Source organism: Podarcis tiliguerta (genome assembly GCF_965153285.1).
Source record: "Podarcis tiliguerta genome assembly, chromosome: 9".
In the NCBI taxonomy this organism is placed as follows: domain Eukaryota; kingdom Metazoa; phylum Chordata; class Lepidosauria; order Squamata; family Lacertidae; genus Podarcis; species Podarcis tiliguerta.
In genome coordinates, this window is record NC_139542.1 from 49,617,941 (window position 1) to 49,642,478 (window position 24,538).

Sequence of the window (24,538 nt, forward strand, 5' to 3'; positions counted from 1 at the left end):
ATGTCTTGTTGATTACCTGTGTTCCAATTTCTTTAAAACATCCTTTCAGTCCATAAGAGAGGACTTCCTTAAGCACCTGTTGTCATCACTGTAGTCTTTTATTTTGTGTGTGTGAAGGAATCCAGTGCTGGTGTATTGATTTAATTCCATTTCTTATTTTTTAAATGCATTCTGTGTTCTCATTTTGTATTTTTATGTTGTGAATCGCCCCGTGATCTTCAGATGAAGGGGGGCATACAAATTTAATTAATAATAATAGTAAGAATAATGATACACTGTAGCAATCCACTCACAAAATTGAAATGCAGCTTGCTTCTGTTTCCCTTGGGATGTGTGGAAGAGACTTTGGGAACTTAAAAAAAGTTTTTGACATTACTTTTGTGGGAACCTGGGGAAGAAGCATAGACAGAGCGCAACTATGCAATCCACACTGAAATGGTTTCGCAAATTGCACAGAGGAAGAGCACTTTACTTGCAGAATTAAGGTAGGAGTAAATCAGTGGCGTAGTGTGGGTTGTCAGCACCCGGGGCAAGGCAAGTAATTTGCGCCCCCCCCCGCTGCACTGTCCCTCCCCCAGATAGTCCCTCGCTTTCTCTCCGCACCGCACCGCACGCCTGGCACCCCCCCCTCCACAGTGGGCGGCGACCCGGCGGCTCGGATCGGATTCACACAGCCAGCACTGCAGTGAGAGAGAGTGAGTGAGCCAGGTAGGGGCAGAGAGCTGCGAGTGCGAGCGCCCCCACCCCCAGATGTTGCGCCCGGTGCGGCCGGCCCCCCCTGCACCCCCCACGCTACACCACTGGAGTAAATTGCTGTATTTCAAAAAGGGAAAAGAAAAAGAAACATAGGTATACAACAGATCACTATATTATACTCAAATAGTTTTAAAAAAACAAGACTGGTAATGCTATTTTCATCCTATCCTTCCTTCTCACTGTAATTCTCCCTTGTGTGAATTACAGAAAGACCTGTCTACTTTGCTCATTTCTTTGTAAGTTTGAAACTTCTTCTTTTTATTACATCTGTGGTAGAGCTTTTCAAAATGTGGTTTTGTAATCCCTATTGTGTCCCGGGTCAGGCAAGTTAAAGGACATTCAGATATATCTCAGGAGATTGTCCATGTTGTACATTTCTTGACCAGTTGCTTACCCAATCCAAGCTACAAATCGTTTTGCGAATTGTCTGGAGCACTTGTCCTTTGCTCCAGAAAAAAGGTTCCTTTCCTAATGCAACACAGAGGAAATAATGCCAAAATAATGCCTCTTGCTAAATGTTATATATCCACCCATTTCTGTCCTGGCAGATGCCTTTGTAGGGCACTTAAGGCCACTCTATCTGTTAGCAGCCATTCTAAAGGAAGCACGCTTGAAATCAAATTCATTAAAATGAGAACAGGATTGATAGCTTTGAGCCTGTGATCCATTTTATTTTGAGGGGTTTTTTGTGTGGAGGTGGTGCTAATGGTACACTGAATGTGTGCAATTCTGTTTGAGGCAAGATTATATATCAGTGTGAAACAGCAAAAACAACAACAACTATCTAATATGCTTAAAACTTTCCCATTACCATTTGATCCATTCCTATGTCTCCTTACCTGAAAGGAAGTATCCTTGAACTTTTTTGGGCTTACTTTTGAATAGACATATCTAGGATTTCTCCATAATTTTAAAAAGTCCTATAGCATCTAATTTGATGACAATTTAAGTGTCAAGTTCCCAAATTGTTCTCAGTTATTCTGTGGTGCTTCTACATTCATTGGCATGCTGGAAGGTGGGAGTATACTTACTGAAAAATTGAGTTGTTTGCTGCAACTGAAAATTGCATTGCAAAAGAATTTGGGAAGAATACAAGGGTGCCGGTAGTACTTTTCGTGGGTTATCATCCTAGATAGACTATTTGATAGTTCCTCTTCCACTGAAACATTTATTTTTATGCAAAATATTTGTGTGTCATCTTTCCTACAAAAATATGTTTGAGTTAGTATATAAAAATCAACAATAAAAGATTTCCTAGAGGATTTTAAATTATTTATTACTTCCCCCAGGAAGAGAGGCTCATATGCATAAACAATAATCTGTTTATAACACAGATTGCCTTGCTGGGTGCAATCCATATTCTCTCGGTCATAAAGCCAGCTGCATTCCTCTGAGGGCAACGGTTTAAAATGCTATTAATAATAATTAGGTATGTTCTCTCACCACTTGGGGGCAGCAGCCAACACCAAATATAAAGTTTCACCATCAGATATACTTCCTGTAAATTGCCTGCGATGATCAAAACTGTATGTTTCCTTTTTCAAAAGGAAAGGCAAATCAACCTCTCTTTGTATTTGCAGGACTTTTCTTTTTTTGTTATGCATTAAATATCTGTGTTCAACAGGGGAAAGTATGTTAGACCGCACACATTTCATACAAATACTAAATGTGTGTGTGTGTGTACACACACAGAGGTGAGAGCATAATAGTACTGATATACTAAATGTTTGTTGCTTTTTAACCAATTAATTAATCAGCTAAACAATGCAGTATTGGAATGCAGATTATATTAAATTAAAGGCAGGTGGCGTTGTGGTGTAAACCACTGAGCCTTTTGGGCTTCTGATCAGAAGGTTGACGGTTCGAATCCGAGCAATGGGATGAGCTCCCGTTGCTCTGTCCCAGCTTCTGCCAGCCTAGCAGTTCGAAAACATACCAGCTAAATAGGTAGCTAAATAGGTACCACTGTGGCGGGAAGGTAAATGACGTTTCTGTGTGCTCTGGCACTCATCATAGTGTCCCATTGTGCCAGAAGCGGTTCAGTCATGCTGGCCACATGACCCTGAAAGCTGTCTGTGGACAAATGCCAGCTCCCTCAGCCTGAAAAGCGAGGTGAGAACTATACCCCATAGTCACCTTTGACTGAACTTAACTGTCCAGGAGTGATTTACCTTTACCTTATATTTAATATGACTGCAATACTGTGCATAATTATAATTTCTCAGTAGTACAATCTTATTTGTGTTTATCCAGAAGTCTTATTGAGTTCAGCGGGGCTTACTCCCAGATAAGAGGGCATTGGATCACAGCCCCTAACCCCAATAACTTCAATGGAATTTAAACGGAACTGAATTCAGGATCGTAACAGCTTCCATTTGATGCAACCATTTGTTATTTAGAGAATCTTTTCACAGGCCAGTCTTATCCTCTGTGGGATATGCAAGTGAGAGAGAATTCTAGCTCATCGTTCTTGAGCTGGCTGATACAGCATCACTTTGCATTATTGACAGCTCTGCAGTCCTGATGTGGCACCGGCACAAAGGACCTAAATGATGATCCATCTGCGGCGATGCAGCTGCAAGGATATGATATACGACATGTGGTCTTAAGTCAAGGAATGGCAGTTGTGACATTAGTCAGCATCTTATCCGCAAGTGCAAGTTCTGAACATTGCAGCAGTTAAAGGCTGTGGTTAAAAACAACAAAACAAAACCCAACTACCTACATAGGAACACAGAAAACTGCATATTACCAATTCAGACTATCTAGCCAGGATTCTAGATTCAGGTATGTAGCCATGTTGGTCTGACACAGTTGAAATGTATATAAAAATAAAAAAAATGTCCAGTAGCACCTTAGAGACCAACTACCGTATTTTTCGCTCTATAAGACGCACCAGACCACAAGACGCACCTAGTTTTTGGAGGAGGAAAACAAGAAAAAAAATATTCTGGATCTCAGAAGCCAGAACAGCAAGAGGGATCGCTGCGCAGTGAAAGCAGCAATCCCTCTTGCTGTTCTGGCTTCTGGTATAGCTGCGCAGCCTGCATTCGCTCCATAAGACGCACACACATTTCCCCTTACTTTTTAGGAGGGAAAAAGTGAGTCTTATAGAGCAAAAAATACGGTAAATTTGTTCTTGGTATAAGCCATGGGTAGGCAAACTAAGGCCCAGGGGCTGGATCCGGCCCAATCACCTTCTCAATCCAGCCCGTGGACGGTCTGGGAATCAGCGTGTATTTACATGAGTAGAATGTGTCCTTTTATTTAAAATGCATCTCTGGGTTATTTGTGGGGCATAGGAATTTGTTCATTCCCCCCCCCAAAAAATATATAGTCCGGCCCCCCACAAGGTCTGAGGGACAGTGGACCGGCCCCCTGCTGAAAAAGTTTGCTGACCCCTGGTATAAGCTTTCATGTGCACGCACAGGTATCTGAAGAAGTGTGCATTCACACGAAAGCTTATACCAAGAACAAACTTAGTTGGTCTCTAAGGTGCTACTGGACAATTTTATATATATATATATATTTAGCCCAGGATTATTAACACTGATTGGCAGCAGCTCAGGGTTTCAGGACGAAGTCCTTCCTAGACCTACCTGGAAATGCCAGATTGAACCTGAGGCCCTTTGCATACAAGGCATGTGTTCTGGCACTGAGCTACAGGCTGTGCCTAAATGCTTAAAGGAACTGGTGCTGTACTGTACATCCGTAAATATATATATTGTCCAGTAGCACCTTAGAAACCAACTAAGTTTGTTCTTGGTGTGAGCTTTGTGTGCATGCACACTGTTTGTATATATGCTATGAGTAATGCATGCCAGGCCAGCCCCACTCATCCACAATCAAAGAACTGATGAATTCGTTCTTATTTTGGATTGATCTAGCATTTCACACCAGAACAGCCCTACCAGGGTTACAGATGTTAACCAGCTACCGTCCCTGTTCTTAATCTAGTTAGGCTGTCCCCCTGCAGAATATAACTTGACCCTTCTGTAGAATATTTCAGTAGAAGATTTCAAAGTTAGCATTATCGCCTGCTAATGTCTGCAAATTAAGGTAAAGGTAAAGGTACCCCTGCCCTTACGGGCCAGTCTTGACAGACTCTAGGGTTGTGCGCCCATCTCACTCAAGAGGCCGGGGGCCAGCGCTGTCCGAAGACACTTCCGGGTCACGTGGCCAGCGTGACAAGCTGCATCTGGCGAGCCAGAGCCGCACATGGAAACACAGTTTACTTTCCCACTAGTAAGCAGTCCCTATTTATCTACTTGCACCCGGGAGTGCTTTCGAACTGCTAGGTTGGCAGGCGCTGGGACCGAACAACGGGAGCGCACCCCGCCGCGGGGATTCGAACCGCCGACCTTTCGATCGGCAAGCCCTAGGCGCTGAGGCTTTTACCCACAGCGCCACCCGCGTCCCCATCGTCTACAAATTAAGATGCTGTAAAAGGCAGAAGAGCATAGGTTACCATAATAATATAATCGGCATTCCTAATGGGGAGTGTGTATACACCCTGCCCCTTGTACTGGACCCTTTTAAAAGTCTGTAAATGCTATCATTAGAATTTGTGCCTCACCATCAGAGTTCAGGGAGAGTAATTAATATTTTTAAATAGGGTAATTGGTATTGCATATGTTTTCCTTTATCTTTTACAACTACATGAGTGGCAGAAATTCCGAAGGGTGGACTTTTGCCAGCGCGGATAGAAAAAGCCGCATTTACCAAATTTCTACTTGTTTTATCAGTCTTTTTTGTGGATAAACGTGATTATTAAAAATTTAAAGTTGGGGGGGGGGAATTCTGGCAATAAAACAAGATGATGCATTTCTGCTTCTCTTGGAGAGTGGTGGAGATTGGTAGAGTTGCCAATTTATCATTTGCCCCTATCGTTTATTGTTTTGCATCAGTAGTGATACAAAAACGAAACCAGAGAAGGCACAGCAAATGAATAACAACACTCGGAAGACAGTTGCGGAAGGACAATATGGATAATAGTGCTCAGACTGCACTTTGTTCGCTGTTTCCCCTTCTATGTTAACCTGGCTGCATCGCTAGGAAGAGGGAAGGCTGCCTAATGTCTACAACTGTTAATTAGGGTCTAGCATTGTCCACTTGTAGGGACGCGGGTGGCGCTGTGGGTTAAAGCCTCAGTGCCTAGGGCTTGCTGATCGAAAGGTCGGCGGTTCGAATCCCCGCGGCGGGGTACGCTCCCGCTGTTCGGTCCCAGCGCCTGCCAACCTAGCAGTTCGAAAGCACCCCTGGGTGCAAGTAGATAAATAGGGACCGCCTACTAGCGGGAAGGTAAACGGCGTTTCCGTGTGCGGCTCTGGCTCGCCAGAGCAGCGATGTCACGCTGGCCACGTGACCCGGAAGTGTCTCCGGACAGCGCTGGCCCCCGGCCTCTTTGAGTGAGATGGGTGCACAACCCTAGAGTCTGTCAAGACGGGCAGGGGTACCTTTACCTTTATTGTCCACTTGGTGGCAGTATGACCAGAGCATCCCTGTATGCCTGGGTTTGAAGCTAGAATCTTATAGAAACTGGGCAGAAATTTACCCAAATTAGATTTAAAAAGATATTTCTGCCTTGGGTATTTCGTCAAACCCGCAGGAACTATAAGGTCACCAGCTTTTAACTGGGTTCTGCCCTGGTGCCTTTCTGCCATTATTGGCAGAGAATAATGCTTATCTCATTGCCTTGAAAAGTTTCATCTGCTGATTTCTATAGGTCAGCCTTCCCCCAACCTGCTGCCCTCCCCTTATCTCAGACTGCACTTTCTATCTACTGCAGCCTGCATGGTTGTTATTATTATTGTTATTATTTATTAAATTTGTATATTGCCCTTCATCTGTAGATTTCAGGGCAGTTTACAGTTGTACTCCAAAGCATCGGCAGGGCACCAAGCCAGGGAAGGCTACTGTAGCTCAAACTGCTCTTAAACATACAGTGATACCTCAGGTTAAGTACTTAATTCGTTCCGGAGGTCCGTTCTTAACCTGAAACTGTTCTTAACCTGAAGCACCACTTTAGCCAATGGGGCCTCCTGCTGCTGCCGTGCCGCCGGAACACAATTTCTGTTCTCATCCTGAAGCAAAGTTCTTAACCTGAAGCATTATTTCTGGGTTAGCAGAGTCTGCAACCTGAAGCGTATGTAACCTGAAGCGTATGTAACCTGAGGTACCACTGTATAGGAGCCATTCAGGTTCCAGACATGTCTAGTTTATCTGTTAGCATTGCATATGATTTACAGGACAGGGAATGCACACACAGCCATGTTAAATTTTGCGTCAGGCAGTTCTAACTAAATGTGAGCCATTCAGGGATCATAAAATATAAAATGCCTGGGATATTTCAAGGGTTCTGCATTCATCCTTAGCACCTTGACATTGACCTATTGCACACGTATGATTTCTGACTTCCTAACCAGGGACGCGGGTGGTGCTGTGGGTTAAACCACAGAGCCTGGGACTTGTCGATCAGAAGGTCGGCGGTTTGAATCCCCGTGATGGGGTGAGCTCCCGTTGCTCAGTCCCTGCTCCTGCCAACCTAGCAGTTTGAAAGCACGTCAAAGTGCAAGTAGATAAATAGGTACCGTTCTGGCAGGAAGGTAAACAGTGTTTCCGTGTGTTGCTCTGGTTCGCCAGAAGCGGCTTAGTCATGCTGGCTACATGACCCGAAAGCTGTACGACGGCTCCCTCGGCCAAAAAAGCAAGATGAGCACCACAACCCCAGAGTTGGCCACGACTGGACCTAATGGTCAGGGGTCCCTTTATCTTTACCTTTAACCAGCTTCCCCTCTCCCTCCTTCTCCTCTGCTATGCAAACTCCCTTCCTTTCTCTTTTCAGAGGTAATCATGCTGCCCAGCTCCATTTCCGCCAATATTAATGCTAACCATGGCTAGTTTTCAGGCAGAGGCTGGAACCAGGGTTAAGAGAAGGATTGGCAACACTAGCCGAGTTTGCATGTGAGAGGATGATGAAGAAGTGTACAAGCCTGTGGAGTCTTGCTTGATTTCCTAAACACAGCTAGGAGAACAAGAACACCCTGTCTACCCCAGGCCCCTAATACTGGTTTGCTCTCGTTGAGTTGCCAAGCTGTTTTTCTGACAGGGCTCCTCTTCTCTAATAGCTGCATGATAGGAGCAAATTCAGATCAGGTTTTTTAGACAGGACAGGACTGTGACTGCCCCACCCTCTTGCCCACAGGGCATACATGTGCAGGTCATCCAAGGAGGGAGATCATTGCGGGGGAGACAAGAAGGGAGATTATTGGGGCTTGTAGCCATCTCTGTCTTGGCACATTTTAAAAAACTGGCCCTAGGAGAAAATATTTGCAGGTGTCCTGGCATATAGAAAGAGCCTTCAGCAGATTCATGATGAAAGCTTTATTGCCAAGCACATTACCAGGGTCACGCCTCTAGTTGTGTAGAAAGGATGTGCTTTTAGAACAGCCTCCTTCTGGACGTCCACCAAAATCTGAACTAGAGCATTTTTTGAAGCCAATGGAAGATACTTTTCTTCAGGCAGGCATTGGAAACTTTGGCTACAGCAACAGATTACTATGAAAGGGTTTGTTTACTAGCAGCATAATTGCAATTATTACAGTGGTGCCTCGCAAGACGAAATTAATTCGTTCTGCGAGTTTTTTCGTCTTGTGAATTTTTTCGTCTTGCGAAGCACCACTGTGTATTGACGGTTTCCCATAGGAATGCATTGGCAGTTTTAAAAAAAAAGGCGCAAGACGTTCGTCTTGCGAAGCAAGCCCATAGGGAAATTCGTCTTGCGAGTTTTTCGTCTTGAGAGGCATTCGTCTTGCGAGGTACCACTGTATTAATTTTCCTTTTTTTTTATATATGCCACATATCACCTCTTTGATAGATGAGCAATCATTAGACAATGATAACTACATACCACTGTAAGCAAGCAAATATATTATATTACATTGGGCAGTTTTTCCTGGTGTTCATTCAGACATGGATTTGTATTTTTTAAAGCTCAGAGACAGTTTGGGAAGATAGAGATGTGGTGTTTTCTGCTCAACGGCACCATCTGCTTCTCCTCTCCCATCTTGACAATCTGTTTTTCTTTTGCATGGGTGTTCTTTGTTTTTTAATGTTTGGATTGTTAGCTGCTTTGATTTTTGTGTCTGTAAGAAAATCAAGGGAATAATTTTCTAAAAGCCCATTAAAACTGACCTCTGTAATTCACTGTAGGTGGTGCTGCCCTTGAAGATGACTCAGAAGTTTCGGTGGGTGGGAAATGCTAGGGCTGCCTTCCTAAAAGGATATGGAGTGGCATGTGCATATCTAACCACTGTTCTGCAAATGGCATTGCTTATCTGTTTCCTTCTGAGCACAACTCAAGGTGCTGGTTTAACCATTAAGCCACTTCATCACTTTCCCACTCCCATTGCTGTTGTTGTTGTCCCCGCCCCCAGACCAGACACTCCTGCACAAACTCCTCACAACTGCTAGGAGTAAGTCCTTTACAGCCCTGAAATGATAAGATGATATTCTTGTCAAAGTTGACATATGTTCCCCTTCTTCCCATATTCCCCCAAAAGTTTGTAAGACCTTTTTATTCTTGCTAGAATCCAGTGACTCTAACTGATCTGCTTTTAAGTCTAGCTGGTGGGTTTCCCCCCAATCAATTTGATTGTTTGTAGCCAATGGCTATTACAATATGAACACGATAAAAAAAAAAATCCTTCCAGTAGCACCTTAGAGACCAACTAAGTTTGTTATTGGTATGAGCTTTTGTGTGCATGCACACTTCTTCAGATACGCATGCACACGAAAGCTCATACCAATAACAAACTTAGTTGGTCTCTAAGGTGCTACTGGAAGGATTTTTTTTTTTATTTTGTTTCGACTACGGCAGACCAACATGGCTACCTACCTGTAACTATAAATATGAACACAAATTGCACAATTGCAAAACAGAACAAAAAGCATTGCATACACCAGAACAAGCCAAATCTACAATGTCAACATCCCTAGGATTTAGCACTGGTGGTTGTATTTCGCTTCAGCTCCCATAAACAACTTCATACTGAATTTGCAGTTATTAATAATTTCCTTAGATGGTTAGTGCTATAGTTAAAGTTTATTTCTATGCTGCCTTTCAACCCCTCCCCCGAAAAAAGCCCCCAAGGCGGTTCACACACGATAATTCCCAGATACAAAACTCAACCAAAAAATAAATTTAAAAAGTACAACTTACACCCCCAAAAATTAGACAGCAAAATCTTAATATTTCAGAAAAGACCAAAAGCAAAATATATGCATGTTCCTTTGCCCAAATGGGAAATAGCAGCCCTCAGAAAGTCTCCAGGGAGAGCAGGAGTAAATCCTTAAGGGGTATCTCATCCTTACAAAGGTCCCAAGCAGAGGTGTGGGAGGTGGGAAGACTGCAGCAGATTCTGGACTGAGATTGCAGAATTCTCCAGAAATAAAGCATCCACTTACTGGAGAGTAAAGGTAAAGGACCCCTGGATGCTCTAAACCACTGAGCCTCTGGGGCTTACAGATCAGAAGGTTGGCAGTTCGAATCCCTGCAACGGGGTGAGCTCCCATTGCTCTGTCCCAGCTCCTCCCAACTGGAGAGTGCATCTCATTGGCACTCCATGGGCCCTGTGTCTGAGCAAGCATGTATAGGATCGCACAGTTAGTCTTGGCTTCTCTGATTCAAGAACTAAATGAGCATGCACAAGTGAAGTTCTGAGCCACGGTCTGCTACTACCAATGATATAAAAGGATCTGTGAAAAGCAAAGACCCCACATTGCCAGTATCATTGCACAGCTTAGGAACTGTATGTTACAAAGACCTTCACCAGCCTGGATAGCTCAGCTGGATAGCGCATGGTGCTGTTAACACCAAGGTTGCAGGTTCAGTCCCTGAACAGGACAGCTGCATATCCCTGCATTGCAAGGGGTTGGACTAGATGATCCTCAGGGTGCCCACTCTATGATTCTATCAATACTGATAACCTTATTAATGCAGCTTTTGATAATACCTCTATGTGCAAAATACAATGATCAAGACCAGAAGGAAAGGCATTCTTGGGATTGAATTCTACCTTTGGAACCGCCTTCCTCCAGAGGTTTGTTTAACAGCAACATACTTTATCTGTCATATATATATATATATATATATATATATAGTGCATGTTATATAAGTCATACGTCATCTTTTAGATTGACAGTAAATACAGGTAGATAATAATAATAAATACATACCAGCGTAAGCCAGCAAACATTTTACATTTCATCTGTCATCAAACATTTTACATTTCATCTGTCATGGATGCTTTAGCTGAGATTCCTGCATTGCAAGGGGTTGGGCCAGATGATCTTTGGGGTCCCTGCCAACTCCACAATACTATGATTCTACAATGGGCTTCATTTCAAATTCCATCATCTACCTGTGTTGGAATACGGTAATAAAATAGCTCCCAAGGCCTTGAGTTCCTCAGTGGAGTGTATTTTTATATTTAAAAGAAAATGAGAAAAACCTCTCACCTGTCAATTAGGTAGCCAGAATTAAAAATCCAGAATGTAGGCTAGCTTTTGCCAACCTCTAGATGTTACAGATTACAGTTCCCATCATGCTGGTTGGGGCTGATGGGAGTTGTAGTCCAAAGCATCTGGAGGGAACTAGGCTGTCTTAAGGCAGGTGTAGACTATCTAGAGAAAGCAGCAGCAGCAGCAGCTCAGAGCTGGATAAGTGTGTTGTGCGCAACTAATGTCAGGCCACGATGAAGGGAATGTACATCACCTTGTAAGTCAGGAATGAGGATCCTGTGGCCCTGCAGATGTCCATTGGCAATGCGGACTGGGGCTGATGTAGTCCCAAACATCTGGAAGGCCACAGGCTCCCCATTCCCTATTCTGAAAGGGGGTCACATTGATTGCACCCCTGGATGTGCATTGCATAATGTAAGGAGCAGTGCCGGATTTATGTATAGGCTAAGTAGACTGAAGCCTAGGGCCTCTAAATCTAGGGGGCCTTGCCAGCCCACCTGCTCCCCAGCAGGCAGTCTCCCCTCTCCCAAAATTGCTAACCCAAAACTTCATGCGAGGGCAGGGCACCACCAGTGAAAAGGCCCTGCTCTGTGTAGCTCCTGCCCTGTCATCTTGTTTTTTGTACAATCTTGTTTGACCTCAGTAACCAAAATTATATTATCAATATATACAAGCAGAAAAGTTCTTATCCTTCATCTGCAAGAAATCATACAAAACAAAGTGGCACTAATAATGAAAAGTTCCAGGGTGGCAACAGAAAGCAAACTAAAAATGCTTTTGCAGATCATCGAAACTATCCAGCAATATCAAGTTATAGGAAAACTGGTGCTGTTAACAGTAATCCTTCTGGTTGGTTAATTGGTTTGGCAACTTCCATGCACATGACGTGTGATGCTAATTATTCTTCCCAATATTTAAATGATAACTAATCAAAGGCAGCTCGTCGGGAGAGCTATGAGATTCAGGTGAGGGTCAGATACCTTGTCAATCCCAGCAGGTATATGAGAGGACAGCCTGGCCTGTGGGCTGCCCATACTCCACAGGACAAAAGCAGAAATTATATTTATTTTACACTGGAACACAATTTAATAGGAATTTACTATTAATAGGAATATACTACTCATTAGTCCTGTATACAAGACCTCTAGCATATAAAGGTAAAATGATATACGTCCAAGGTTAGATATATAATTTCTCTTTCTAAATTTACATTTTTAATACAGTGGTACCTAGGGTTAAGAACTTAATTCGTTCTGGAGGTCCGTTCTTAACCTGAAACTGTTCTTAACCTGAAGCACCACTTTAGCTAATGGGGCCTCCCGCTGCTGCCGTGCCGTCGCTGCACAATTTCTGTTCTCATCCTGAAGCAAAGTTCTTAACCCAAGATACTATTTCTGGGTTAGCGGAGTCTGTAACCTGAAGCGTCTGTAACCTGAAGCGTCTGTAACCCGAGGTACCACTGTATTGTTACAGTTAACTTATATAACTACATATACACATACACAACAAAGGAGGAAATATAGGTTGCAATCCTTTACACATTTATGTGGGAATAAGTTCCATTTTTCTATTTTGCCATGATTACAATTATTTTTTCCATGCAGCCATTCCGCCAAGGAGTTCAGGGTGACATACACAGTCCCCTCCCCCATTTTCCCTCACAACAACCTTGTGGAGTAGGCTAGGCTGAGAGAAAGTTATTCACCCAAGGTCACCCCAGTGAGCATCAGGGCCAAGTAGGGATTTGAACTCTCCTCTCCCAGATTCCTAGCTCAGCACTCCAACCACTGCACAATACTGCCTCTACATTAGCTACATATTGATTACAGTGGGACTTACTTCCTAGTAAAAATTTCTAGGATTGGGGTGTTAGAACCTCGATTCAATTTCTTTCCATGACAGCACAAAACAAAAACAGTTGGATTGGCCCTGAAATCAGGGTGTGCGAAGCTCAACAAAGATCCAAAACCATGTGAAATTATTGTTTCTCTGCCACCCCAACTTGCATTTATGCCTGTGAATGACTCTCTATAACTTTATCCCCGCCATCAAAGATCCTTCTTTAAATGAAGCAAATGGCTACTATGGAAGAAGGATTGAGTAGAGAGGCAATGCTGAAGTAAAAACAAGAACCTCTTCTTGCTTTTGTGTGGTGTGTCTCTTGCCAGATTAAAACAAGTGCAGGTTACAGCATAATTTCCCAATAAGGTTTTGAATTGGGGGGGGCGGCGGTCTTCCAAGTATGCCAACTGTGCTCAAATGCAGGTGTCATTGCTTTTATGTGTTTATGTCATGTTTCTGTATCATATACATTCTTAACATTAATGTATGCAATTACCGCATAATTAAGAAATAATTAATTTTATATATTAATAGCTGTATGGCATTCGGTGTCAATTTGCGGCAGCGCTTTAACAGGTGTATGCTAGCATGAGGCATTAAGTCCAATCCTTTGCGTGTTTACACAGTAAGTCCCATTCTATTCAATGGAGATTGCTCCCAAGTAAAATACACAGAGGATTGTAGCCTTTAAATAAATGGATGGAAAGAACTGCTTTGCATTCAAACTGCCTTGTTTCTTGTGTGTAAAGAAAGACAAGAGCGTTTTCCAGATTTATGTCTGTGTTGAATCCTCATTGCTAAAGTGCTTAAAAAATCACAAACCAAGGGAGCTTTTTCTATGTATATACATGAAATCATGGCTATAGGGAGTACCCATTTCTAAATGTATGAAACATGTGCACTCTACTGTTTATGATGAATAAAAGAGTGGTGTGGGTTTTGTGTATTTCTGGAGAGTTAAACGATAAATGCTGTTATACTTCTGGAAGTCTCCAACTGGAAATGTGTCAAGAGCTTTCCAAAGCAGCTCATAATGTCTGTCTGGGGCCCTCATTGTTAGTCTGAGCAGAGATGTAACGTTAGAAATCAGAAGTAAAAGCAAACATCTCCCCTTAATATGCCATAACGTTTCCAGCACTCCAGCTCCATCACCCCTGTCATATCCACTTTGCATGTGTCCTTTCTAGCTTCCATTGTCAGCCTGAACCTGCACCTCATCCAAGCCTGTCCTGACCGAGACACAATTCTCCGGCAGGGAAAAAGAAGCAAATAAACAAGTTGAGTGGTGTAAAAAAAGGGGGTTGCCTTGCAGGTGCCTGCAGCTGGCGGTTAACACAGACAGTAAGAGGATCAACTCCATCTCCACTGGCTGGAGAGAGAGGGAGAGAAATAAAGCTCCCACGTTTACTATTCACAGTTTAGTTAATTTGGATGATAACGGTTAGTTTCTAATCCCATTGTGCAGAATTGAATATACTGAAACCTACAAGCCTTCTGAAAGAGGGTATCTTGCAAACAGAACAACAATCAGGAGCGTCTCCCCCCCAGACTGAACCGTGCAAGGCACGCACAGTTTTGGATAACATTTTGTAGGGGTTTGTTTAGTCACCCATCAGGTTGCAGACAAAACAGGTTACAGACAAAGCATCAAGAAGCGAGAGCTCTTTAAACAGACAAGAATCTGAATTTGCATTTTGCAGCAATAAAAAAAAGAAGAAGAAGCACAAAATAACCAAAAGCTAACCAAAATACAGTTCTAGGAGATATTAAATGGCACAGTTTCCTTCATCTAAAAATAAAATAATAAAAATCAGGGAGGAGAACAGTAACCTATTTTTTAAAACAGTTTGCAGAACGTCTCTCTGAAACTGTATTTCTGACTCTTTTTTAAAAACACACGTTCATAATATTGCTTTGGAAAATACACCGTTTCCACGATGGAACGGACTAAAGTTTGGATACACTGGCACACATCTCCAAAGTCTAGGTGATGTTTTTATTTGGACGTGCAAACTATAGTCACATTCTGAGTTGAATTTGTTATTCATTTAGTCGATGTGTAAATTGGGCTTGTTTGAGGGGCGGGGGTGTCCCTATACAACTAAATAAGAAGGTGCCAATGAAAGTTGAAAGAGGCACGAAAATGCGCTCCGAAGCTTTGGAGAGGAAAAGGATACACCCTCTTTTTTAGCTAATTTCCTCAAGTTCCTGTTTGTGTGTTTTCGATATTTTCCTCTTCAAGCCTTTCAAAAGAAAGCAAGCAACTTCCCCAAGCTCCATTCTTCCCTCTCCGGCCCCCCCTCGGACAAACTTGTTGCCCCCCAAAAAGACAGCCCTTTGCGCTCTCGAGGCGAGAAGCGCGGCTGCCAGAACAGAGGCCCTAGGAAAAAAGTTAACAATGCTGTGAAAATATGTTTGCAGAAAATAGACAATTGTTGGATTAGACGTATTCAAGTATGAAATAATGCCTTTTTGTGTAAAAACTTCAGCAATGTGCGTGTACAAAAGTTCCCTGTGGCAGTTACTTGCTCCCTTTGTGAGCGTTGCGCTTTGGCGTCTCCACTTGGCGCATTTCACTCCCAGCCCCTTTAAACGCGATTGTTTCTTTCTTTCTAATGACATTTACCGGATCAAAACATGCTGTTAATTCGATCAGAAAGCTTTACCCTCCCTAACAATGCCACAATAATTTCTCCTGAAGTTTGTTAAATTGACCAAAATTAGGCAAATGAATAGGGGGTCTGTAGGCGACCCTTCTCGCAGGTGACACCACATAATGCACTCTCAGACCAGCTGCGATCCCCTCTTTATTTCGCCCCTCTTTTCTTTGACCCGCATTATTAAGATTTAGGCCCAATGAAACCATTCACACTTTTCAATGGGATATTTTCCTATAGGATAATAGGCTACAAATTGAGCCTCTCCAAAGCGGCGAGGAGGAGGGGAAAAATAACAACCTCGAGAGACACACACACACTACAGAAACGACCGTCGTGTGCCAAAGGTTTGAGGGAGGCTCCTGAGGTCTGCAGAGGGGAGGAGAGAAAAATTTAAAGGACGGGGTGGGGGGAGAGAATCTCGTGCCAGCCTCCAGTCCCCACACCTGCCGGGGTGTCCCCGCCACATAAAGCGGGAGAAACAAAAAGGCCTGGCTGCCATCTCTCATAAAGATGGACGTGTCACCAAGTCGTGTGAGAAAAGCCTGAGAACAAACGGGCCCACTCCGTCTCCAAGGGCTCTTCCTTGAACTGGGCGGAACAGCCTATTAAGGGCTTACTTAATTACTTTAATGACTCTGGACAGGCTTTAAAATGCAGTCAGCGCTTGGACAGGGAAGGGGGGCGGCGGCAGGGTGTGTGCATGTGTGTGTTGGGCTGGGGGGAGAGTGTGGGGTGCCTGGGATTTGTAAACAGGCGGCTGTCGTGTGAGAGACCGACCAGGCGCTTGGCGGCCCAGTGAAAGAAGACGGCCAGTGTTTCGCAGCCTGCAGGCGCGCCACTGCGCTCATCTCGCTGCTCCTCAGCCCTGCGCGGGTCGTTGCCATGCAAATGCCCTTCGGGGGCCGATCACGTGTCCTTTGAAGGCCCACGTGGAGTGACAAAGCTGATCTGACGTCCCCCCACCCCACCCTTACACGCCCCTTAGGCTGGGGGTGTGGGGTGGATGGGGGAAGACCCGAACATACACACATTTTAAAAAACTGATCTTTAATGCATGCCTCCTCCTCCTCCTAACGCTGCTTTCCCTAATCCTGGGGAATCAGGCAGGCCATGAATATATCCCCCCCCCCCCTCCCTCAGAAATGATCGCTTTATAAACCGCCCCTTGGAAGTTAGGGCTCTGCAATCCACCTGGGCCACTTGAAGGAGGACATCGGGTGCCTTCTGCGAGCTTCTCCCCCAGCAGCGGCTTCTTGTCACGATGGCCTCCAAATTGAAGGAACGGAAAGTGAGTTGGAGAAGGAACGGTGCCCTGCGCGCTGCCACCGGGCTCGACCTTTCCTCAAGGAACTGGTGGCCCTTAGCTGCACAGGCTTAGACATCGGTTCTGAGGCTTGTGATGATGTGTGGGATGGGGTGGGGGGGCAGTACCAGAACTCAGGAAATAGAAAGAAAAAGGCGAAGTCCCGAAACTGCTGAGATATAGGAACCTTGCAGTATTTGGCGCTTCATATACCTGGACGTTTCAAATCTCGTATGGAAGTTTCCAATATCTCAGTTTTGAGGCTTTGCCGTCCCCCACCCCAGTTTGCCTTCTTAGGATTATGGTACCGTCAGCAAATGATGGAGCCATCATCGTCTCCAGCAGTAAGGATGCTGCATTGCCAAGTTTTGGGGAGGTTTTTGTTTCTTTTTTGTCTCCAGTATGTCAAAAGCTTGGAGAGTTGGATAGGAGGAGTTCACAAGTGCTTGGCTCTTAAAGGGCTGTTCCAAGCTGTACAGAAGTAGGTTGTTGAAGGGCAGAGAAGTGTCTGGAGACGTCAAGAAAAATTAAAGGTGATGGAGCGACTTCGCGTTCTGGTGCGATGGTCCCTTCCATCTTGCCATACCACACGTGTGTCTAGCCTAAGCCTGTCGTTCTCATGCATTTTCCAGAGGATCCCGGTCTCCCATAAAGTGATCGAGAAAAGGAGAAGGGACCGGATCAACCGCTGTCTGAACGAACTCGGAAAGACGGTGCCAATGGCTTTGGCAAAACAGGTGCGCATCCCAAAGTTGCGTTTTGCGTCTTTTTAGCCGAGAGGGGAGGCAATTTGCGTACGTGGGGTTACTTAGGAGTGGCTGCTGCTGCTGCTGTTCTTTTTGCGTGGAGAGGGGTGTGTGTATGTGGCATTTTGCAATATAAGGGGATCGTGATCATAGCTTTGTGAATGAAACAAGTGTGGCTTATTCCCGCTCATTTGCAAGCCTTTTTGTCGTTAGGTTAACTCACTGGATTCAATGCTCCGGGTGCACGGGGTTGGAAAACAACTCCCTGAAGTCCTGTCTGCCTTTGTGCATTTCAGAGTTCCGGCAAGCTGGAGAAAGCGGAGATCCTGGAGATGACCGTCCAGTACCTGCGGGCCCTTCACTCTGCAGATTTCCCTCGGGGGAGAGAAAAGGGTAGGCGCGCTCTTCTTCCGTGGCTGTGCGTTTCTGGCCACGCAGGCGCGCAGGGAGAAGACCCTTGGCCGGGAACTGCTGGCTGAGCTCTGAGAAGCCTTGGGAATGGACCACACTTTGCTGTGGGAAATCCCATTAGTGAAATTGGGGGATCCTGGCGACACGGGTGGAGAGGAAAAGAAATCCCAGCTCGCGACACTGGGAGGGATTTTGGACACAAACGTTTTCACGACCAGATTAGGGGTCCAGGGGTTAAATCGCCAAGGGCAACCCACTAGCTCTTAGACTCAGACCCCCAGTGCAATCCTCTATAAATCTTCTCAGAAGTAAGTCCCACTGATTACAATGGGGCCTGCTCCCAGATAAATGGGTGTGGGGTGGTGGCCTCAGTTTTCAGTATGTAATTTGGGAATCAGTGATTCTACCTCACAGTGAATGGATTGCATGGAACATAAATAAACAATCCTTTACATGAATTAAACTCCCCCCCCCCCGCAAAAAAAGGAGTAAGCAAATTAATGGAAGGTGAAGCTCTCCGTGATTAGAGACAGTGCATTACAGTAGCTTAGGCATTGCTTTGAGCTTTCCAAGCCTGGGTGGTTTTGGAGACATAAGTGCAGGACTCAAACAACATTTCGTTTGATCCAGCAAGATAACTTCATTCCCTGATAAGGAAGGATTTTACAGACTTGTGAAATGTAGAATAATAATGAACAAATAATGCATTTATTATGGCACAATCTTCTGTGACCAACAGCCCACTTCATCAGCTACATGAAGCATTAATACTCAGCAGATGTATATGATGTGAACATATACTCAAATAGGTGTATATTTTTTGTATATACCTGGCTACATAGGGGGGATGTCCAGTGCAAAATTGTTGGCTGAGAATTTATCAGTACACTCTAAGGCTGTGTACGCGCTATACCTTTAAAGCACATTATTTCCATCAAATATCTCTGGGCACTGTAGTTTACTCATCACAGAGTTGCAATTCCCAGCAACCCTCAAGAAACAAAATTGCTCAGAATTCTTTGAGTGGGAACCTGTGCTTCAAATGTGCTTTAAACATAGCTGCTTTTCCTACCTTAACTAGCAAGACTGCAGAGCATGGGTTGCTCTGTTCTCATGCTGTATTTGCTGATCTACCCCTGATTTGTTAGACTTCATGGGATGTGTTCTGAGCATTCATTTTCAGTTATTGTGGGGAGGTTATGTGATGCCACATCAAGCGATTGTTATCTCACACTTTCCAGTGTGTTTTCCCATCACTGGGGTAGGGAGTGAGCTCATTCACACTCCTTTTGTCCTGCAATTTATTCCATTTGCCCCATGATTTCTAGGCATGGGTCGGAGAGGTTTTTCTTCTGCCCCTTTGCCTTCCCCTGGAAAACCCACAGTTTACTGCTGAATCAGTACATACATAAATCTGGAGAAAACCCATTTGACGTTTGTTCTGATGCAGTAGTAAACCACAGGATTTCCCAGGGGAAATGGCAGGACAAAAGGAACATCTCTTGGCCCCCTGCCTAGAAATCATGATACAAATGTAAGTGTGGATGAGCCCTTTGTCACACAAGAGCACCAAACCAACTCTAATTGTGCAACTTTAATTTGCCAGTATATGGCTGAATCCTATCCAAAAACAGCAACATTCTTGAAGCATCCTTTGTCCTGTTGCATTGCCTTCCACGGGATGCCCACGTTAACCAATGCACCTTTTCCCATGTGTAAAATGGTCAGGTGAAGAAGATACAGGTGAATACCTGCAAAGGTACAGGAGCCTTGTCCTACTTTTTTACTTCACCACTCCACTGAGACCCCCCACTTGGGAAACACTAGTTTCCAAACTCTACTTACTAAATTAGGCAAAACAGGTTCCCATTCATTTGCTGCAAGAGGCAGGAAAAACAGGGTGTCGATTGTAGGGTGGGGTGTTCGAGTTTCTTCCTGCCCCATGTAGGCAAGCCATGATTCCCAACCACATGCCCCACAGGGGGCAATTTGATTTTGAAGGCGGGCAGTTCAAGAATGAGTTATTAACAGTTAATGGCTTTTTAGGCTTCCTCCATGCGAATAGGAACCACGGCTGTAACCCAATTTTCCTTTCTTTCCAACAGAGCTTCTAGCTGAATTTGCCAACTACTTTCACTATGGCTACCACGAGTGCATGAAGAACCTAGTTCACTACCTGACCACGGTGGAGAGAATGGAGACCAAGGACACCAAGTACGCCCGGATCCTGGCTTTCCTGCAGTCCAAAGCTCGCTTTGTCACCGAACCCATCTTTTCCTCACTGGGCTCTCTCCCAGAGCCAGACTTCTCCTATCAGCTGCCACCAGCTCCAGACTGCTTGGGCCACAGCCCCAATGACCCTGTGTTCCAGCAGGGATCTGGACACGCCCCCTTTTCCTGGCACAGCTCCGCTAGGAGTCCCACTCTCCCTTACCTCCCCAACGCTCCTGTGCCCCTCACTGGCCACGGGCAGCAGCGCAGCACCTTCTTGTCATCCGTGCAAAGTCTGGACCGCCACTACCTCAACCTAATTGGCCATTCCCACCCCAACACATTCAGCCTGCCTTCTGGCCAGCATCCATCGGTGCTATAGCCCACGTTTGGCGTTGCCAGCTGGTTGTCCAAAAAGGGTCCCTGTGTCTTAAAGAGCTGCCAGAGAGAGAGAAGTCTATGGCTTTTGCCTTCCCAGTGTTGCCATGCCATTGACCTTCTCTGCGTCTTGCAGTTCCTAAAGGCCCCAAATGCCTTCCAAGGCCAGGTAGTGCCCAGCTCACCTGCACATATTACCTATTTATATTATTTCAAGACAATAAATTATCTGGCCTCCTTCCACAACTGTAAATAGATATGAAATTAACGGTGGAGTGAAATAAAAATATACTTCTGGAAAAAGGTTCAGCCTGATATGTTTGCTGTGTTTATTTATTCATCCTTCTGCCAGCCAGTTCTTCTAAATGTTTGCTCTGATTTTGGCACAAATGGAGTAAGGTTCAGGGCACATTGGGTTTGTTTTGTTTTACCTTTTTAAAGAAAGCATTTTTAGAAGAAACAAACAAAGCTAAGGGGAATGGAAACTCTATTTAAGCGATGGGGGAGATGCCTGTGCCAAATGGCTAAGGATGGTATCGTACACCAAGGTTATTTTGCTGTTGGTTTGATAGGAGCCAGGCTGCACCACAAGACTTTAACTTATGCAGCGGTGTCCTTTGATACGGGATGGGAATACCCTGGTGTATATATGGTGTTGTTTGTTGTTGCAACCTGGCCTTGAGATCTCCATGCTTCCTTGGAAGCAAACCTTATAGGATTTAATCTCAAGGGCTCTGGAGCCATTTCACACAATCATATTAGCATGTCATGGAATCATAGAACCTGAAGGAGCGTCTCCACCCGCATCGTTCAGCCTAGACACTGAGATCCAGCGCCGAGGGCCTTCTGGCGTTTCCATCATTGCAAGAAGTGAGGTTACAGGGAACCAGACAGAGGGCGTTCTTGGTAGGGGCGCCCACCCTGTGGAACACCCTCCCTTCAGATGTGAAGGAAATAAGCAACTATCCTATCTTTAAAAGACATCTGAAGGCAGCCCTGTTTAGGGAAGTTTTTAATACTTAATGTTTTTAACATTTGATTGGGAGCCGCCCAGAGTGGCTGGGGAGACTCAGCCAGATGGGTGGGGTATAAATAATAAATTATTATTATTATAGAATCACAGAACTGTAGAGTTGGAAGGGACCCCAAATAATTCAGGAATCTCAGCCAAGGCATTCATGACAGAGAAAGGGGGCTGTTGAATGGATCATTGCAGATCTCACCATGGAGCTGTTTTACTACTGCCCCATTAAGGCACCCATGGAGGTCTCACACCATTGCACATGGGAATGCACTAGGTACCAGCTGGACTCCAGGTCCACCTGGGGCCCACGGCTGGAACATTTCTTCAAGCTGCCTTATACTGAATCAGACCATTGGTCCATCCAGCAGCCCTTGGACCTTCTACCTGCAAAACATATATAAAGGTAAAGGGACCCCTGACCATTAGGTCCAGTCGTGGCCGACTCTGGGGTTGCGGCGCTCATCTTGCTTTATTGGCCGAGGGAACCGGCGTACAGCTTCCGGGTCACGTGGCCAGCATGACTAAGCCGCTTCTGGCGAACCAGAGCAGTGCATGGTAAGGCCATTTACCTTCCCGCTGGAGCAGTACCTATTTATCTACTTGCACTTTGACGTGCTTTCGAACTGCTAGGTTGGCAGGAGCAGGGACCAAGCAATGGGAGCTTACCCCATCACGGGGATTCAAAGGGCCGACCTTCTGATAGACAAGTCTTAGGCTCTGTGGTTTAACCCACAGCGCCACCCGCGTCCCTAAAAACATATATACTCTACCATTAAACTATGGTCATGTCCCATTGCTTGTGTGGAGAAGGTATTCACATGTGGGTGATCAACATGCAGCAGTCATATAACCTGTGTGACTGCAGAAGCAGATAAAAGATCTACAATACTGCACATACCACAATGGCTGTGTGTGTGTGTCCAGCCCTCCAACCTCATGCAGAGGTGAAAGTGCAAATAGTTAGAGTTTCCATGTGATCCTAGTTGAATTTCACATACACACACCAACAGTGATCCCATGGAAGACAGCAAGTGTCTGAATGAGACCTGGGTGTTTGCTGTGTAATTCAATACACTTTGGGAAGCTGGGCAGTGATGACCAATTACATTATTCTGTCACCCTCAGATGATTCCTGATGTGACTTCCACATCTTAACATGCTAGAATTCATTCAGATAGCTGTAGATTAACATACTTCTGTGACTATTAATTCCAGGTGGGGAACTTAGGGCTGGTTATAATTATGTCCAAAGATGTCTCATGATTTCCTAGCAGAGGGATTTCAGCCTGGATTATCCCAGCATTTGTTTATTACTGTATTTAAAAATTCTTGTTGGTTTTTTTTTTTAATCTTTTGAATATTCTATTTCTGTACTTTAATTTCTATTCTGGTTTATTATTTAGTTATACTGCATTTCATATTTTTATATTGTATTGTCTGATGGAGTTGGTTTTCAATGGACATTATAAGCAGCTTTTTGGAGAAAGCTCCTCAAAACACAGAGTGTACATATTTAAATAAGCAAAACAAAGCACAATGACTCAGTGAATCCATAAAGAAAATGATGACTAAGCTTACTTAAGGTGTGAGAGCTCTTTCCATGATAGTTTGTGCTTCTGTTCATATATGCATTTCAACCAAGTAATGCTGCAATTCAACAGAGATGCACACTTCCTGCCTTTATGCAAAACATGCAAGGAAGTCCTGTGGGGAAATTGAAAGGCTCCAATTTTACATTGTACAGTAAGGTGAAGTCTTACATAATGAGGATAAGCTTTTTTTTAAGATGAAGAAGTTGAAGTACTCAAATCCTGAAAGGCAAATCCCCATGCCCTTTCCCAGTCACCTTTTGCAGGCTGAATGGAATGTTATCATATATAAAATGAAAACCCAAAAGGGAGTGTAAAACACAGAGCAAATAAGAAAGAAAAATACTTACTGCCAGGGATTTTGACAGCTTGGTTCTATAATTGTTCAGAACAATGGTAACAAAATCTTGCTGAGGTACATAGGCATAGCTGCCGTGAAGGTAAACTCCATATAAGATCTCAATACAGTGGTACCTCACAAGACGAATGCCTCGCAAGACGAAAAACTCGCAAGACGAAAGAGTTTTTGTTTTTTGAGTTGCTTCGCAAGACGAATTTCCCTATGGGCTTGCTTCGCAAGACGAAAATGTCTTGCGCCTTTTTCTTAAAACCGTCAATGCATTCCTATGGGAAACCGTCAATGCATTTCCTATGGGAAACCGTGCTTCGCAAGACGAAAAATTCACAAGACGAAAAGACTCACAGAACAAATTAATTTCGTCTTGCAAGGCACCACTGGATAAGGAAAAAAGGAAATTCAAGTACGCACTGACCAAAACTCCCATGTTATTGTTGTTACATTTATATCCTGCCTTTCCTTCAAAAACTCAAGGCTGCATACGTGGTTTTCCTCTTTTCCATTTATCAGCTGAACAACCCTGTAAGGTAGGTTAGGTGGAGAGACAGTGACTGGCCCAAGTTCACCAGGCGAATTTCATGAATGAATGAAGATCTGAACCCTAGTCTCCCAGGTCATTATCTCTCATTTAGGCTTGCAGATTATCTCCTAATACATTTTTGTAATTTTCTCTCAAGATCAAATCAATACTATTTTGATCCATTGTCGTGGGGCCCCTAAAAGTCGTGGGGCGCATAGG

General features: G+C 44.3%; 1 protein-coding gene across 3 annotated transcripts; it reads left to right on the forward strand.

Moving 5' to 3' along the window:
* Positions 1-2,090: 2,090 nt before the first annotated feature.
* HELT (helt bHLH transcription factor) lies at positions 2,091-21,143 on the forward strand. 3 transcript variants are annotated; one of them, XM_083456719.1, is made up of 4 exons: positions 2,091-2,185; positions 17,715-17,819; positions 18,125-18,221; positions 20,345-21,143. In XM_083456719.1, the coding sequence occupies exons 2-4, from the start codon at positions 17,802-17,804 to the stop codon at positions 20,830-20,832; spliced, it is 603 nt and encodes a 200-aa protein (XP_083312845.1). In that variant the 5' UTR covers positions 2,091-2,185; positions 17,715-17,801; the 3' UTR covers positions 20,833-21,143. The 3 variants fall into 3 exon arrangements, with proteins under 3 accessions (XP_083312845.1, XP_083312844.1, XP_083312843.1); XM_083456718.1 differs by lacking the exon at positions 2,091-2,185 and adding an exon at positions 16,693-17,067; XM_083456717.1 differs by lacking the exon at positions 2,091-2,185 and having other exon boundaries at positions 17,469-17,819.
* Positions 21,144-24,538: the final 3,395 nt, after the last annotated feature.